Here is a 17435-nt window from a genome sequence, read left to right on the forward strand (position 1 = left end):
AAAGGAACTGATATTGGTCTTGCTGTTGGGTTAAGGACCGTCAGGCACATTGAGATAGCTTTTGGGCAGGTAGTTAGACCATGTATACACACATATGTATATACATATACATATATACATATAAATGTTTGCATGTGTACCTTATCTCCTCTTTAAAAGGTGATCAATGTGAGCGAAAAAACTTTCCCCCCCTTTTTTTTTTTTTTTTTTTTTTGTTTCAAAATTAAAAATGCCAAAGATAACATGGTTCTACAGGCAAACTAGTATTTTTGGACCAACAAGGTGATTTCCAGAGAGCAAGTGGCTGAAAAATTGGAATATCTTGGAATGGTGTGTAGTGTGTTCTTTGAAAAAAAATAAAATAAGAAAAGCCTAACAAAATCTCAACAAGGAGAGGACAAATGATAGACTTGTAGTCAAGACCGCCTAAACTGAGACCAAGACAATACCAACACCAGAGGGTATCGAGACCAAGACCAAGACAGAGACAAAAAAAGTCTTTAATCTGCAGCCAGATGCTGCTTCGTCTACGGGTGTCAGGCATATTTATGTGTTTTTGCGATGCACTCGCACAGCCCTCCTCATCGCTGTCTACTGTCTCACTCACTTACTGAGAGGACAGACACACGCTCCACTTGACTGTCGCGTCTCTCACGCTCTCTGTTTTTCACATAATGATATTATCCTATATCCTCGCATGTGATTGGCCACAATACGGAAGGATTGGAGCATAGCTGAGCCGGACGATCTGATTTCCTCGTGTCAGCATTGTTCCCACATCATCATAATTAATGTTGTTCCAGGTTCAACATTGCAAGTGACCAATCACCTTCTTGTGACGTCATTCCTTTGCGATTTCGAAATACCCGCCTTCGAGTATTTCGAAATACAAGTGAAGAAGCGAAAAACCGCCGCCTGTCCGCCGAATTTGAAGTCAATTTAGGATACTTTCCTTTAATAAACGGTAAGCATTATACATATGTTCCTCACTTGGCTTGCTGTTTGTTTGCTAGCGATAGGCTACTTGACGACAGCATTAGCTAACCAGTGTTCCCCAACTTTTTGGGTGTTTCGTGGCCCGGGGGTTGGGTCAGGCAAAATTGCAGTAGCTCCCCTGATCATTTTACAAACATAAGTGAAGAGAATCTGGACTAAAAGGCCTAGACTTATGGTTGTGTGCTGAATCTATGAATCAAACTATCACCTGGAAACATAATTAACTGGTCCATAGCTGTGAAACTGGACATGAGTTCTTGATTCTATGGAGATTAACAGTAATCCAGAAATTTACAAATTTGTCCCAGGGACATCGCGTAGATGTTGTCCCTGGGACATCGCGTAAATGTTGTCCCTGGGACATCGTGTAGATGTTGTCCCTGGGACATCGTGTAGATGTTGTCCCTGGGACATCATGTAGAAGTTGCCCTGGGACATCGTGTAGATGTTGTCCCTGGGACATCATGTTAAAGTTGCCAGAGACATACCATATGAAAGTTTAGCTTCTTTTAGCCCCTGTTTGTTTTATATTATTTTATATATATATATATTTTTAAATATTATATTTAATATTTACATTGTATTGCAAAAAACCCCACAACAAGTTAAAATGAATTAATGAATATTGACTAATTAAACCTTCGTTATTTTTCCACCAGAAATGGACGACATAATTAGAAGAAGTGTTCTGAATGACGAAAAAAAAAGAACTGGAAAAGACACAACTTTGTGTGCATGTGTCACAATGCCAGGAGGACCCATTCAGTGTTGTGTTAGAAAAATTGAACTCATTAACCCTTCATGGACATTATAAATGTTTAAATGTTGCCTCAGGTAAAGACAGGAAAAGAGACTATTACAAATTCAACTGCATCAGAGCTGGGGAAAAAAGTCGAAACAGCTACAGAGCAGTGGGCTGTAAGGCCTATGTTTCATTTAAAGTACTCAAATGTTGGAAAGACCACACAGTCATCGTGCAGCGTACATATGATAAGCATGATGGGCATGATCCTTCGGACCCAAAAGACGCACATTTCAACAATATTTCCAGTGATTTGAGGAGGAAGATTGAGGAACTGCTTTCCCTTGGAACTAAGCCAGCCATCATACTAACCGAATGTCATAAATGGGCCAAAGAACATGGACACAGAGATCTTCACAACAGAGAGCATTTTGTCACACCACGTGACATTGACAGTGTTAGAACCTGCATGATGAGGAAGAAGCACTTTAACTGTGGAGACAGTCAAAGTGTACATACCTTACTTAATGGAAAACATCAAGAACATGTTCTCTTCTATCAACCATACACATCTGACCAAGAACTAATGATTGTTTTGCAGACACCTGTAATGAAATCAAACATGGAGAACTATGCAAAACGGTTAGTATTTGTTGACACCACGCACTGCGTTAACCAGTATTCATTTCCCTTATTCACACTCGTTGTAAGAGATGATCATGGGCATGGAGTCCCTGTGGCCTATGCTATTGTCAGCAACGAAAGTCAGAAAACCCTGGAAACTGTTCTTGGAATAGTTTGTGAGCATTTCCCAACTTCCCCGAGGTAAATAATACATTGACAGCTATTGATTTTGAAATAATTCCTTTTCAAAAAAGTTATAACATGCCAGAATCTAATGCTATAGCTGCAGCATGGGCTGCAAAAAACTTTCCTTTCCAGTTGTTAAAGTTATTCCTATAGGCTGTATGCAGTATTTTATATATCTACTTGTGAGTTGAAATGTTTAATTTGGCATTGGAAGTGGTGCTTTGAGATAGCAAAAACATTTTCATACTGTTTAATCTCATTTAGTGTTTTCTTTTTTTCTGTAGAGCATTTATGGTTGACAAAGACTTTGCGGAAATAAATGCTTTGCAGAAGGTTTTTCCAGAGTCAGCTATCCTTCTATGCTGGTACCATGTCTTGCAGGTAAACCACATTGTTTTCTTTTCACGTTGTCTAAGATGCACCTGAAACACATTTTTACAACAGGGTCCTGTTGTCATGATTTGCCTCATTGTGATATTCACCTACTCAGGTTAATGAATATAAAGGGATAAAATGTTGAGTGACTATGTCCATCCATTTAAGACCACAGTGCACTCATCTTCTGGTGGCTGCTTCCCAAAGCTCTTTTTGACATTTAAAAATATGTTTGCCTGGTTGATTTCTGTAATGCACAGGTCCTCTTGTCCAGTGAGTGACAAAGTTATTTTTGGACGTCAGCTTTCTTTTATGCTTTTTGTACAGCTGCTCCTCTGTCTCTCTCTCCAGATTAACTTTTTTTCTCTTACATTCACAGGCTGTTAATTGATGGCTTTCAAAATCAGAGTCCGGGGTCCATGGGCTTTCTAACACCCAAAAGAGAAATGAAATCATTTCTTTCTTTTGTAAGCTGAAAGCTTGCACATCTGTAAGTGTAATTTGTCTATTTCACATTTTGATTTCTTGATTACACTAAGAGCATAATAACTTTCAGTTGCTAAAAAAAGTTACAGAGAGATACAAAATAGATTTTTGAAACAATTTCTAAAACTGGCTTCTTATCTTGCTTATCAAAACAAGTACTTAAGCTGTGCAGACCATCATTGTGTCACCCACTGTGCAGTAGAACTTGTGAGTGGGATTCTTTCACAGACAGATGCTGAAACCAAATATGCTTATAGGTTTAGTGTTCCTTCTTAGCCATTGTAAGGGAAGAAATAATTGCTTCTTAATACAAAAACACGACATATTATTAATAACTTAAAATTCTTAATGTTATTCAATAAAAGGAAAAGGGCTTCAATACATAATATTAAAGATTTCAATAGGTCTGTTAAATGGATTGAAATATATTCTGTTGCATCCAATTCTCTTAGGAGGACGACTTTAAAGCCACATCAGCAGAGTTCTGCCAGACATTTAAGCAATACCCTTTGGTGTGCCAGTATTTTCAGAAGCACTGGGAAGGCATTGGCCACATGTGGTGTGACTACGGCCGTCGCTTCAGTCACGCTCGTTCTGAAACAAACAATGTGATTGAAAGGTATGATTTATTATTTTGACCTCATTCAATTGTATTGCTGAAAAAAAGATATTATGCTTTAATCCAAGAGGCTAAACTGAGTAGGTTCGTCATGTCATTGCCAGAACAGGTTTTAGGCAAATCCTTTAAATTCTAGCAGCGTTTTTTATGTTATCACAACAAAAAACAGAGTAGGTGGATTTGCCTAAATCAGCTAAACCGGCACAGAGCATTCCTTTATAAAAGACGTGTGCAATAGGTATTCCAATTTTTTTAAAAATAATACAGTCTTGATTAAAACTTTAAATTCCTTCAATTACAGTTACTAATCATTTCAAATAACTGTTTTTCAGATTTTTCCACCGCCTGAAATACCAGTTTTTATCTGGCTACAAGAATAGGCGTCTGGATGATCTGATTGAAGTGCTCCTAGGGAAGGCCGACGACTACTTCTCAGTCATAAAAACCCTGCAAGATGTGGGCCGCATGAAAAACAGGTTTGCTGACCCCTTGTCTCAAGTTTCAGACTCTGCTTCAAGACTGATGGAAAGTGGTTGGGCTCTTAAAATTACAGTCAAGAACAGCCATGGAGTTAATGCATATCAAGTCCCATCTGAGTCAAGAGAAGACATGGTGTATGATGTCTGCCCTGTTGAGTCCTACTGCAACTGTACATATGGCTTACGAGGACTTCTTTGCAAGCATCTAGTGTTACTTGCAAAATTAGCAGAGGCTGACAATGACATCTATCCAAACATGGAAACAGACATTTCTACCTTGGCAAGAATTGCAGTGAAAGAAAGGCATTACTTTGTACACTGTGAGGACTTGAAAGTGATAAAAATGCCAAGTTTGTTTGGAAATCTGTGTTTTTTTGCATCGGCTGAAACACTTCAGTGCACTTGTTGTACGTTCTCTCACTATAACACATGTGCTTGCCTGAAGGTGGCTTGTAGCCATTTTAAAAAAATGAAAAACTCTCTGAAAAGTCCTCTATCAACTTTGAATGACACTCCTGTAGTTGAAAGCACAGACAAAAAATGCACAGAAGATGCAGTTGGAAAACTAAATGCTGTTTTAGACACAGTTAAACAGTGGGCATTCATTCCAGAGGGTATTACTCCAATGATAGATGAACTGCATACAAATGTCTTAAAAACAAAACAAGTAGGCAAAAGTATATGCCAGTACGAAATAAAGACGACAGAGAATGCACGCAAAATTAGGCCATTGTATTCTAGCAAGAAACGTTCGGCCAGCATCGACATTCCAACAGTCTGTGAAAATGAATGTGAACAGTCGATAACCACTGAAAGAGAGACATCCTCTGGAGAAAATGAAAACCTTTTGGAATACAAAACAAAAAAGAGAAGAGTTAAAGCTAAGTATATGCACAAGTAGACTTTTGTGTGACATTTCAAAGGGACTGCATCCATTACTTCTGTTTATTAAAACCTAAAGCTGAATAGCTGTCTTAACTTTCTGCCAAGGAACAGTTGAAAAGAAATTGTTTGGTCTCTCAAGCAGTTATTTATGTGTGTTATTCATTACTTTGGCTTGGTTGCTGTTTTTGATACAAATTCATCTGTGCCCATTGTAATATTTTCATATGTTACTATTTTTATATTGCTATGCATTATAAATAAAGGATTACTTATTACTATTAAAGGTCTGCATTTGTAATTGTTGGTATTATTTATAAAATATGCGCTCTTAAGTTTTTTGCTCCATAAAACGATACCTGTCACTTTTTGGACATAGAGTATCAGCTGTTGAGAATCCTGGCTCATACAAAATAGAAGTAAAAGGTTTCAACATCCAGCCTTTTTATGATTAAATACAAAGTGTAATAACAGAGTTATTGGGGTGTGATTTTGTTAATAGTTAGTCTTAAGTATAAGTTTAATAGTAATGAGTAAGAAAATATAGCCAGAATAATGGAATGAGACTAACACCTGACCTCACACTGAGATTTGGTATGAAGTGGCATGTTTGTGCTAATGCTGACATTGGGGCTCAGAGTTCCTCTGTGTGTATATATTTGTGAACGTTAACTTGGCTAATGTCCAAGGGTTTGACTGCTTTCCTGTTGGATTGTATCACAAAGAACAGGGATAAGAGCACCAGTGGCCGTGCACACCCTCATCTCTCTCCTTCACCCGATCATTAGTGTTGGAAACCGGCATTAGCTCAGAGTAGATTAGACTTCAGTATAGTGCAAGTGATTTGATTTTATGATTATTTGATTCAGTTTTTTCTGTGTTCAAGCTCAATTACTTTAATAAAATATGTGGAATTCAAACAAATAAATAAACAAACTGTGGACATCACCCTTTTAAACCTTTCTGAAACAAGACAGGTAAAAACCAGTGTATAAAAGTTTACATAGGTATAAATAGCTCTAACACTTTACTCCAGCCTGGCGTCCACACATGTGGACATCACATTTTGGGTTATTTAGACCAAAATACTAAATCTTGATCAACAAGTGCCTGATATACAGTTATGAGGACATTATACTGCAACTGTTCTATCGAAATTTCAAATTAATGTCCTCATATGTGGCTCTCATTTTTCTCAGAAACAAAAATTAGGTAAAAAAAACAAAACCTGGTAATTCTTTCTTTTTACATTCATCGGGTTCCAATCGGCCCAAATATCAAAGAGAAATTAAAAATGCATGCCATGGAAGATTTCGGGTCTTAGGGGGTTAAAATGACCAGACCCCTCCGGCCTGTTTTCCAGGCCACTAAATTAAACCCAGTCAATTACCAATTGAACAGAATAAAAACCTACGAGGTCCACTAATAGTCCAAAAGTCCAAATCTTTAATAGAAAAGACAGGCAGAACTCAAACAAACAATAATCCAAACGAGGAGCATATATAAACACTGGAAAGTAAATAATTATAAGTTATTAAATCAGACTAATTAAATACAGTAAAACTAATAAGGGAAGACGAACACACGGGAAATAAAAATAACAGTGTAAACATACCAAAACTCAAAATAAAACAGGAAAGTTACTACAAACCGAGTGTGACACAATTACATTCATATTGAAACATATGTGATAATTTTCTTTCTTTGTAGCATTTTTAAGATATGTGTTAGAACAGTCATTATGCTGTTTGGATTAGGAACCAATCATTTTTGCCAAATAGTTAACACAAACTTAGAACAACAATGAACAATTTTCAAGATTCTGATTTACAGAACAAACAAAAGTCACAAAAGGTTTCATTATTTAAGAGACAAGATCAAGTTTTTCACACAGGAATGAAATGACAGAATCCAGTGCAGCGGGGCCAAAGGTGTGTGTCAGCAAACTGAAGGTTGAGGAATCAGTCAGCTCATGTTTAAGATTGTGTTGGATTTTGAGAAGAGTCTGTCTGTTATTAGAAAGTAAGATTAACAATGTTACACCAATAACCCAAATACGGGGAAATGACAAATAATACCAAAAAAGATACAACTTTCATATTGTTTTACTAACTTACTTTGTCATATCAGCACTTGAATGGTCGATGCCTTTACAGACCATGTCTGTTGTGACATCGCAGGCCAATCTTCCGGCAAACCCGAGGGCTAGCTCCCCAGCCTCCTCTTCACTCAGAACACTAAACACTGTTACTTTAGTTTTGGCCTTCTTAGGCCTGTCAAGAATCATTGCGGGCAGTTTGGCTTTACGGCCCTAAAAAAGAAAAAGTGCAAACACCAAAAGAGCAGAGAGAGACACACACACGCGCACAAAGTTAAATGCTTTTGTTTACATGGTGTAATTGTGTATATGTTGCAGCAAATGCACAATTTCCAGCCACATTGTCACTTCATTGATACGAGTAACCCGGATTTATTTCAGGTGACATCAAAATCACGAAATGTATATCTACCCCAATCAAACCTCTGAAAACATGAACTGACATGTTCTCTGCGTTGATTCTGCGCTTGATCTCGTCTTCTGTTATTGTGTAGGTTTTCTTTTTTGAGCTTGGTACAGATAAGCGACCATGCACTCTGTAAACTGTACTAGTTCCTTCTGAATCAGTTTGGAATTCTGTATCTGCATCGATCCTGTCAACATCATCAGCAGCAGCATTATCTGTACTCAGACTTGTGCCGTATACTTCTGTTTCTTTTTCTTTGTCTTCAGTCTGTGTACCTTCATCTCTGACTGTCAGTCTTCCTATCTCACTGTTACTTGTCGATTTGCTGCAGATGTTCTCTCCCTTAGGAACTTTTCCTTTGTCATTCGCTGCCTGATGCTTTCCCTGATGACATTCTTCACTGGCTACTTCTATTGCTCCTCCTGTATAGCCACCCACTATGCTGCACAACTCCTTTCCCTCTGCTGTGCTGCACTGTGCTGTTACATAAAGAAGAATGATATAAACAGCACTATATCAATTTAATTGTGAAGAGAAATCCCCACAATACGACACAGTTATGTCTAAAATAGTTTTGTGTAAAAACTGGATCTTGAAACGTCCACTTTAATTACACAGTCCTGGTGTGCAAAGGCAAAATTACGAAAAAAAAATTCACTTTAAACATTTTTGGACATTGTTTAGTTATATTGTGACTTACTCTCACAGAAGATACAGATGCCACAAACAGACTTTGAACAACGCATGTGCTTGTATGCACCACATTTCTGGCACTGCACCTGTGAATTAAAAAAAAAAAAAAGAAGAAGAAATAAACAAACAAAAAACAAATGAACAAAGTCCATTAAATAAACAATCTATATGGCTAAGGACATGTCATAGTGTACCCGGTCTTTGGCTGCAATCACACACCAGCACTGACTGCACTTCCTAGTTCGATCTGCAAAATATAATTTGTTTAAGTACAAGTTACATTTTCCAATGTTAGAGAAAAAGAAGGCAGCTAATTTTATCTTTACCTATTGAGGAAAATAAGTAGTGGCAAAGTCGGGACCTGAGCTTTGTGATTTCAGTGTTGTACTCCTCCACTTGTGTTTTACCGTCAATGAGAGATTGGGCAAACTAATAATTGACGAAGAAAAAAAAAAAAAAAAAAAAAGAACAAAAAGAATTAGATTAACAAAGAAATGTTTGTTTGTTTTTAACCCCCCCCCCCGAGAAAAAAAAAACAAAAAACAGAGCAACCAAAGCAAAGCATTACTGCTGAAATGGTTCAATCTACAAAAAAAAATTGAGATTTTACCATCCTGCCTCTAAGGCTTTAAAAACTGAATAGGCAAAAATGTAAACATTACTTATATAGGTTAAAGCTATGGTTTTCAGTACCATTATGACATGCACTCCACATGAGTTCCCATCCTGTTGATGTGGGTGGCTCACATGTGACAAGGTCCACTCTCCAGTGCAGCCTCTTGCTGAAGCAAATGAGCTGAGAGATCGCAGTTATTACAAATAAAAAGCATATAGAGAAATCAATAACCACGTTCGGTAATGATTTCAATTAAATTAAATATGTTATGTTAAATATGTTAATTAATTACCTCCAGTTTTTCAACACCGCACTTTTTCTGACCTCCGACTCGCCAAATGAATTCATATAGACTATGGTCCTCTTGGGTATGTCACAAAACTGTTTTGTAAAAAGATGGATATGGTAGGCTTGGGCCTTGAGCTTTCCTAATGAGGGACACTGAAAAGTATCATGCACTAGAGAGAGTGCAAAATCTGTGCAACTTACAAACAAGGTCCAGTGGCTGCCGTTTTCCAGACAGGCTCCAATCAATTTCTCATACATCTGAAAGATGTTTTTCTGGAAATAAAAATAATGTGACAAGTATGTTTTTCTGTCAAGAATGACACTGCAAAACTGCAAAAGCTTGTCAGGTGAGACTTGTAATTAATTCTGCAGATACACAAACATATAGAAAGTGTCATTTTTGGTTTACATTAATTAATTTCTATAGTGTGTACAAAACAAATCAAGACCACAGACTCAACACGCACCACTCAATTTTTGGTGTTCTTTATCAGTTGGCCAAGACAGAAATGTTTTAATCTGTGTGCATTGCTTTTGAACAAGTCTTTACACAGAAAAGGTTTCAGAAAGGTATTTTTCAGGTTCTTCTGACAAGGCTTCAATTTTGGAAAATGCTGTTTGTTTATAGTGGCAACTTATAAACCCTTTGTGATAAGAACATAGTTACCACAGTCCAAGTCATACCTTCAAAAAGTATGCACTTTGTGCTCTTGTGGACCCATCCAAAATTTTTCCAGTGATTTGGCTTGGTATTGGATAAATGTGAGGGAAATTCTATAAAAATAACATAAATACACCTATGTTTTCAAATACATTACAAAAAACGTAAACATGCTATGTCATTATGATCAAACAAGCTTTTCAACATACCTCACACTGCAAATAGATTAGGCCATCTATTACCTTATAAAACAAATAAATAAATACATATAAATAAAAACAGAACTAAGGAACACGATTCATTAAGTAAATTGTACAATAAAGTGTATTTAAAGCAGAATTTAACATTAGTTTTATGACAACATAAAAGGATTTTTATGTCAAGAGGTACCTCATCTGAAATGTTAGTCTGGTCAAACAGGGATTTCAAACTTGAAATACCAATAGAGTTTGGTCCAGCTACTCCCACAAGGTAATCTGTGAGAAAGCATATGCTGTAGTCAACAGATATCATTTTCTTTTTGCATGCTGCAACCATCATCCATTTCAGTCTTCTAGGAGCTTTGTCTGGTTGTAGTTCTTTTTTCTCCTCCTCTCCCCTCATCTATTAATTAAATTGTTTTCTGACCTTCCTAACTGTTTCCGACCTGTCTTCCCAATGTGATGTTTAAGCAATATATGTATGGTCAGAAGGGGGTGAAATTTTCATTGCAGTTGTACGTGTAACATTGCATGTGATAATAAAAGGCTTGATTGGTTGATTATTCAACATGAGTTGACATTTACCTGACATTGTGAAGGAGTCACAGTTTCTGTAAGGGTGTAAGAACATAACATGTGGATTTGTTACACTTCTTTTTCACAAGTTAATAACAATCAATAATTTTCATTCCATTATTTACAAGCTATCACACGATGTCCCAGGGACAACATTTACGCGATGTCCCAGGGACAACATTTACGCGATGTCCCAGGGACAACATTTACGCGATGTCCCAGGGACAATATTTACACGATGTCCCAGGGACAACATCTACACGATGTCCCAGGGACAACAATTACACGATGTCCCAGGGACAACATTTACACGATGTCCCAGGGACAACATTTACACAATGTCCCAGGGACAACATTTACGCGATGTCCCTGGGACAACATTTACGCGATGTCCCTGGGACAAATTTGTAAATTTCTGGATTACTGTTAATCTCCATAGAATCAAGAACTCATGTCCAGTTTCACAGCTATGGACCAGTTAATTATGTTTCCAGGTGATAGTTTGATTCATAGATTCAGCACACAACCATAAGTCTAGGCCTTTTAGTCCAGATTCTCTTCACTTATGTTTGTAAAATGATCAGGGAAGCTACTGCAATTTTGCCTGACCCAACCCCCGGGCCACGAAACACCCAAAAAGTTGGGGAACACTGGTTAGCTAATGCTGTCGTCAAGTAGCCTATCGCTAGCAAACAAACAGCAAGCCAAGTGAGGAACATATGTATAATGCTTACCGTTTATTAAAGGAAAGTATCCTAAATTGACTTCAAATTCGGCGGACAGGCGGCGGTTTTTCGCTTCTTCACTTGTATTTCGAAATAATCGAAGGCGGGTATTTCGAAGTCGCAAAGGAATGACGTCACAAGAAGGTGATTGGTCACTTGCAATGTTGAACCTGGAACAACATTAATTATGATGATGTGGGAACAATGCTGACACGAGGAAATCAGATCGTCCAGCTGAGCCACTGTGTGAGAGCTGAGCAGCGAAAGGAAATTAAGTGAGGAGCTGGCTCTCGCTCAATGGGAGTCCACTATGATTCACTATAAAGCACTCTCTAAGCACGGCTCTTAGAGCTGATGCTTTTGTGCATGACACATTATCGAACGTGATGATGTGTGTCATGGATACTGTTGACTGACTCCAAATCTCCCGACCACTATGTCGATCTGAGAAAGCAAGACCTAGACAGCGAGACCAAGACCAACACCAAAGTCCGTCGGGACCAAGACAAGACCACATAAAAGTGGTCTCGAGACTAAGACCAGTCTCGAGACATCCAACTCTAACAAGTGAAGAAATGGCAGGCCTCCAAATGAGCATCAATATGTAGACTGGAAGTTAGGGGAGAGGTACAACAGTATATCTACAGCCAACTACATTAAAGGAAGTGGTTTGGGGATCTTTCAAAGCAGTCAGCTTCTTGAATGTACATCATTGGCTTCATTTTTCAGCATGACAATGGCTTCACTGTTTTTAAAGCAGCATGGGATCATCATGGCAGTAAAATAGCAAAAACACCTAAAGAAAAAGTTTGCAAATCCCTTCAAGAAGCCTTGAGAACAATTGATGAAAAAACTTAAATTTCAAGCAAGCTGCTCAAGATAATTTTGTGTGTGCGTGACTTTTAAGACAATTAGATTTGTACATGTTCTGTATTTGCCCCACACTGCATTAACCTTTATGTTTTTAGATGTTTCAGTAAATGACTACAGCAGTGTTTCCACTTTATAAAGGTTGACTATTAATATTTTAGTATAATTCTCTATTGATCACATGAAGCCCTGAATGATGACTATTTTTAAGTTTTCCCTTGGGTGCCCTAGATTATGAACGCTTACCACTGTCTGATAACGCCATCTTGTGTCCAGCGGCGTATACATGGTAGTGAGCACTAGTGATGATAAATTTGATTATTTTTACTGAATCGAGTTTTAATGAGTCACTCACCAAAGTGAATCGATATTTGAGTCATTTGATTCACTGAGTCAGTCGACCAGAGAGTGCAAAAAATGTACATTTTCACTCAAACTCAATTTGTTTCTCTTTTCATGTAAATCCTACTGCTAAGATGAATGATTCTAAAAGAAAACCACTATTTTATAGAAACAAAAAAGAGCAAAAACATTTCTAAAATTAAGCAATTTCCTATCAAAATTGCTTAATAAACATTTTATTTTATTTTAATATATTTTTCATTTTTTATTTTATTAGTATTTTCGTTAAATGTGTTAAATATATATTTTCTCATCTAAATGTCCACTGAGCTGTGAGCCAGGGGGCGGTAATGCTCCTTAACATTGGTTGACAACCAAGAAAAAGAAGAAGCTGTGAGCCAGGAGGGAGGGGGTGAGTGAGTGAGTGATTCGTTCGCTTTATGATTCAGCACAGGAGGGAGAGGGTGAGCGAGTCCTGAGTGATTCGCTTACGCTTACGATTCAGCACAGGAGGGAGGGCGTTAGTGAGTCCTGAGTGATTCGTTCGCTCTATGATTCAGCACAGGAGGGAGGGAGTGAGTAGCTCAAAGTGCTGTTAGCATCTTAGCAGAGCGATGCTACTGTGAACCGAGGAGCTATTTTCTTGATGTGAGCTTCTACTCAGGGTTTTTTCTTCCAGTTCAGAGCAGAAATTTTTTTGTTACGATACTGGATGTTGTCTTTTTCTCCACAATTTTAATTATAAGCTAGATACATTTCTGCTAACAGCAACAGGGATAAGTCAGTGAGTCAGTTGGGCTTGTGAATCATGATTCATGAATCATGATTCATGAGTCAGTAAAGTCATTCTCGAGTATTGAACGATTCGTTCATGATTCGCGCATCACTAGTGAGCACGTCCCTGTAGGAGGAGACTGTAGCTCCCTTTCACGCAGCTTGTGTGGAAGCTTTGAGTTCGCAGTTTTGTTGACTCAACTTTTAAAGCTAGATTCTTCGGTAAGTTTAAGACCCTTATAGGGAACTTGCAGACCAAAAATCGACGGAGAAGCAACAAACCCGAAGACACCAGCTCAAAGGTCTGCTGCTAACAGGAAGTTGTTCACGTGATTTAACAAATAAAGGTAAGAAATGTTCCACATTCGCTACAATGTTTATGCAGCTGTCATTGAGACTTAAATGTGTTTTTCCACTGATGTGCTAGACTACTATCAGGGTCTGTTATATCACTTACATTCAGGTCACTATATTTCATTTAGTATTATATTTTTTCCAATACATGTGTAATAAAATTAATATAGGTTCCAGACAGGTCGCCAGCAAAAACTAGTATTTTAATGACTTGCCCAAAAATTTCAAATGTTTTGGCATTTTAAGGTATACAGCGTAGATCAGTGGAGCACAGTAATGACACTGAATAATTGCAAAAAGGAAAAACAAAATGTAACAGTTGTTCTTGTTATTGACCACATTCTACAGTAGAGGTGTCAGTCATGTTAAAGGTCCAGTCCGTTTTTTGGAGGTGTGGTCTTAAACTTTTGATCAGCTGTAAAATAGCTGTTTTAGTTTAAATGTTGTTTTCAATAAATTGCATGCCCCAAAAATGTTTTCTTTCACTCCCATTTCTTCTTGTTTTCATGTTGAAACTTGTTCAGATCCAACCATGCAAAATATGATTTTTTTTTGCCATTTTTCAAGTAGTCTTAAACTTTTGATCGGAACTGTATTTAATACAAATGCATATAATGCTTGAGTGATTCAATTCCAAATCCAAGTCAAGTAATATGTTTGTGTATTTAGTTCAGGATGGACAGGAAGCAGTATTGTGTGAAGCTGTCGGTTCAGCCATCCAGAGGGCTCATGGATGAGAAATTCATTGTCCTCGTCCAGAATGCCCTGCCTGGTTCCCAACTGACCATCCGTGCCCTGCACCAGTGTGAAGATGGACACAGCTGGGAAGCGTTTGGTCACTACACTGCTGATACCACAGGGACCATCAATGGTACATTGTTCAGTACTGAGACCTAGAAAACTAAGAGAAGAAAATGTAGAAAGATGTAGAAAGACATTATATATAATATATACAATAGGTGAATGTGCAGTAGTAGCATGTATGCAGCAAGCAGGTGAATTCTGTACATTAAGTGAATTAAATAAGAATAGACAATCTGACTATTTTACAAAATAGACAATATGAACATATTTAAAATTAAAGGAATTTGAAATGTACATTGTGCCGGTGGGTTTAGAGTATCTAGAAGAGAGTCCTGTCTCAGTCACTTATGGATGATGTGAGAGGGCAGGTGTGTGTGTGTGTGTGTGTTGGGGGGGAGAGGAAGCAAGAAGAATGAGTTGAGTAAAATTTGACTTATCTGACTGTTATGTTTCACATAATGTGCCTTACAATCCGGTGCGCCTTATTATCAGAAAAAAATGGTAGCCATGAAAGCTACCCCCAAATTTGGGATTATAGATGACAGAAATAACATAATGTAATGAGGTAATTAAAAAGTTAATTACATAACTGTCGTCAACAAAAGGTGCTTTATCTCTTGGCTATTACTGTCGCCCGGCAAAAGTTGCAGATGATATTGCTTGCAGCCGCTGCAATGCTTTCGACCAAGACAGGCGCAGATTGATGATACCATCAACATGCGCTATCGCGGTAGAGCGGTATAAAATGGTAAATGGTCTGTATTTGTATAGCGCTTTTACTAGTCCCCCCTAGGGACCCCAAAGCGCTTTACACACCCAGTCATCCATCCATTCACACACACATTCACACACTGGTGGAGGCAAGCTACAGTTGTAGCCACTGCTGCCCTGGGGCAGACTGACAGAAGAGGCTGCCATATCGCGCCATCGGCCCTTCTGGCCAACACCAGTAGGCGGTAGGTGAGGTGTCTTGCCCAAGGACACAACGACCGAGGTATAGTCAAAATCTCTACCGTTGGCCAAATTCATATCGCTTCTACCATATACCGTTTATACCGCCCACCCCTATGTGCACGTATCTAAAAGATTGTGTTTTATTTGACTTTTTTTAGTTTCAGAGGATCCCAGTATAGGTGGGACATATTCCGGAGTCGAACAGATGGGTCTACTGTGGAGCTTCAGACCAATTCCAGGCAGCAAATCTGGACTGAGGTAGTCTTTTTGTGGAGATGACACCAACGCAGAATCCAGTATTGGCACCATAGATAATTCTCCCATCTCTCCTCAGGATGCGAAAGAAGAACATCCAGACTCCCATGGAGGTCACAATTTCTGTTTACCAGGGTCACCAGACAGAGGGCTTCGCAGATCTGGTGCCACTCTCTGGTGTGGCGGTGGAGCGCTGGTATATGGCACCTGGTGTGCGTAGGATTCCAGTTACAGAAGGTGGACTCAGCGCAGCCCTTTTTCTGCCCTCGGGTAAGTCCTGAAGAAGGTCCACAGTGAGATATCCTGTGGGTGTAAATTAAATCAGCACATGTTTGTTAACTTGTCTTAAGGTCCTGGACCTTTTCCTGGCCTGCTGGATCTATGGGGGGGTGGAGGGCAGTTGGTGGAGTACCGTGCAGCGCTCTTGGCCTCTCATGGATTCGCTAGTATGGCCATCGACTACCTGACCACTAAAATCACCATGGAAACTGGAAAGATTGTGGACAACCAGTATTTTGAGGTACATCTAACAAAGTTAATGTTTTGGTTACAAGGAAACAACGTTAAAAAAAAAAGGAGATGGGTTCAGCTAGTCTCTTTCACCTCTATAGCAATGTTGACCACCCTGGGCTTCCACCTGAGTTATCCTTCTTTTTGACTCCAATGAAGACTGTAGTTTACAAAATCATATTGTCTTCAAAAAGACTTGAAACAAGCAATTAAGCCAAAAGCCAAACAAGAATGTTTACTGATGTCATAGACTGAAGGATTTCAGGTCCATTCCACAGACTTCCATACATGTCTTTTTGCAACCAGATGAATCACCATATGGATCATGGAAAACAAGGTATGTTTTAATACACTTAGACTTCTTGATACTGTTGCGTACATCAGTGAATAAAATCGGTTTTCATAGAGTCTGTGGTAAAAATGAAGTAGTCATGCATTTTGGATCTGATATTAAATGATCTTTAATGCCACTTTCCTCAAACAAAGTCTCTGCAATGTCTGATTACATGCATGCAACAGCATCCTGCCTCCAGCATTTCCTACCCAAGCACTATCTTTGTCCTTGGTTAAATTCTCTTAACCTTTCTGATGTATGAAAACAGCTCAGAAATCTCTGTATAATGTAAACCAGATGAAGTTAGAATGACAGCGAGACAGTTTACAGCCTGAAATACTTTGAATGCTACAAAGCTCTGGGCTTTTAGATGCACCATGATTCATGTCAGGTTGATTAAGACTGAATAAAACATTTGGGTGATGTCACGAGATGCCACAAAGAAATGGGACATCTGATCATCTCAAATCATGTATGCCTTAAAAGATCTTCAGTTTCTTTAATTTCAAATACTGAAATGCAAACTGCCCTTGAAGCTGCTGTCACTATGCTGTGTGTGTGTTTATAGGTAACTAGCCCCATGAAA

General features: G+C 38.4%; 3 protein-coding genes across 10 annotated transcripts in view; 2 read left to right on the top strand and 1 right to left on the bottom strand.

Annotated features, from left to right (window-relative positions):
• Nucleotides 1-807: 807 nt before the first annotated feature.
• Nucleotides 808-9583, top strand: LOC146570206 (uncharacterized). Of its 3 annotated transcripts, XM_085283100.1 has the most exons (7): nt 808-964; nt 1656-2249; nt 2340-2380; nt 2833-2929; nt 3303-3413; nt 3862-4028; nt 4361-9583. In XM_085283100.1, exons 6-7 carry the CDS (start codon nt 3964-3966, stop codon nt 5406-5408), a joined length of 1113 nt encoding a protein of 370 aa, XP_085139226.1. In that variant the 5' UTR covers nt 808-964; nt 1656-2249; nt 2340-2380; nt 2833-2929; nt 3303-3413; nt 3862-3963; the 3' UTR covers nt 5409-9583. The 3 variants fall into 3 exon arrangements, with proteins under 3 accessions (XP_085139226.1, XP_085139224.1, XP_085139225.1); XM_085283098.1 differs by having other exon boundaries at nt 1656-2563; XM_085283099.1 differs by having other exon boundaries at nt 1656-2380.
• LOC146570207 (uncharacterized) lies at nt 6813-11866 on the bottom strand. 5 transcript variants are annotated; one of them, XM_085283094.1, is made up of 14 exons: nt 11662-11861; nt 10937-10962; nt 10542-10627; nt 10361-10393; nt 10175-10264; nt 9692-9763; nt 9495-9583; nt 9280-9382; nt 8913-9015; nt 8781-8833; nt 8594-8672; nt 7900-8372; nt 7507-7700; nt 6813-7398 (listed from the first exon to the last, which is right to left on the bottom strand). In XM_085283094.1, exons 2-14 carry the CDS (start codon nt 10941-10943, stop codon nt 7254-7256), a joined length of 1527 nt encoding a protein of 508 aa, XP_085139220.1. In that variant the 5' UTR covers nt 10944-10962; nt 11662-11861; the 3' UTR covers nt 6813-7253. The 5 variants fall into 5 exon arrangements, with proteins under 5 accessions (XP_085139220.1, XP_085139219.1, XP_085139223.1 ...); XM_085283093.1 differs by having other exon boundaries at nt 10542-10962; nt 11662-11866; XM_085283097.1 differs by lacking the exon at nt 10542-10627 and having other exon boundaries at nt 11662-11806.
• A 1913-nt stretch (nt 11867-13779) lies between these two features.
• The window catches only part of LOC146570208 (peroxisomal succinyl-coenzyme A thioesterase-like), a 29800-nt gene continuing 26144 nt past the window's right edge, over nt 13780-17435 (top strand). The window contains exons 1-5 of one of the 2 annotated variants that reach the window (XM_085283104.1): nt 13780-13985; nt 14667-14863; nt 15909-16008; nt 16085-16275; nt 16356-16525. In XM_085283104.1, coding sequence (XP_085139230.1) covers nt 14668-14863; nt 15909-16008; nt 16085-16275; nt 16356-16525 — 657 coding nt within the window. In that variant the 5' untranslated portion in view covers nt 13780-13985; nt 14667. Of the gene's footprint in view, nt 13986-14661; nt 14864-15908; nt 16009-16084; nt 16276-16355; nt 16526-17435 lie in introns of both variants that reach the window. The other variant, XM_085283103.1, reaches the window with a different exon arrangement.

Source organism: Mchenga conophoros, linkage group LG7 (assembly GCF_057382185.1).
Source record: "Mchenga conophoros isolate Kocher_MC1m ecotype Shallow Benthic linkage group LG7, M_conophoros_male_GT1.1, whole genome shotgun sequence".
Taxonomy (NCBI): Eukaryota; Metazoa; Chordata; class Actinopteri; order Cichliformes; family Cichlidae; genus Mchenga; species Mchenga conophoros.

Coding starts and splice junctions, on each gene's coding strand:
- LOC146570206 (XM_085283098.1), top strand. CDS start 3,964: ATGTGGTGTGACTACGGCCGTCGCTTCAGTCACGCTCGTTCTGAAACA. Junction 4,029..4,360: donor ACAAACAATGTGATTGAAAG/GTATGATTTATT, acceptor ACTGTTTTTCAG/ATTTTTCCACCGCCTGAAAT.
- LOC146570207 (XM_085283093.1), bottom strand. CDS start 10,754: ATGAGGGGAGAGGAGGAGAAAAAAGAACTACAACCAGACAAAGCTCCT. Junction 9,383..9,494: donor GCGGTGTTGAAAAACTGGAG/GTAATTAATTAA, acceptor GCGATCTCTCAG/CTCATTTGCTTCAGCAAGAG. Junction 8,834..8,912: donor CTACTTATTTTCCTCAATAG/GTAAAGATAAAA, acceptor TATATTTTGCAG/ATCGAACTAGGAAGTGCAGT.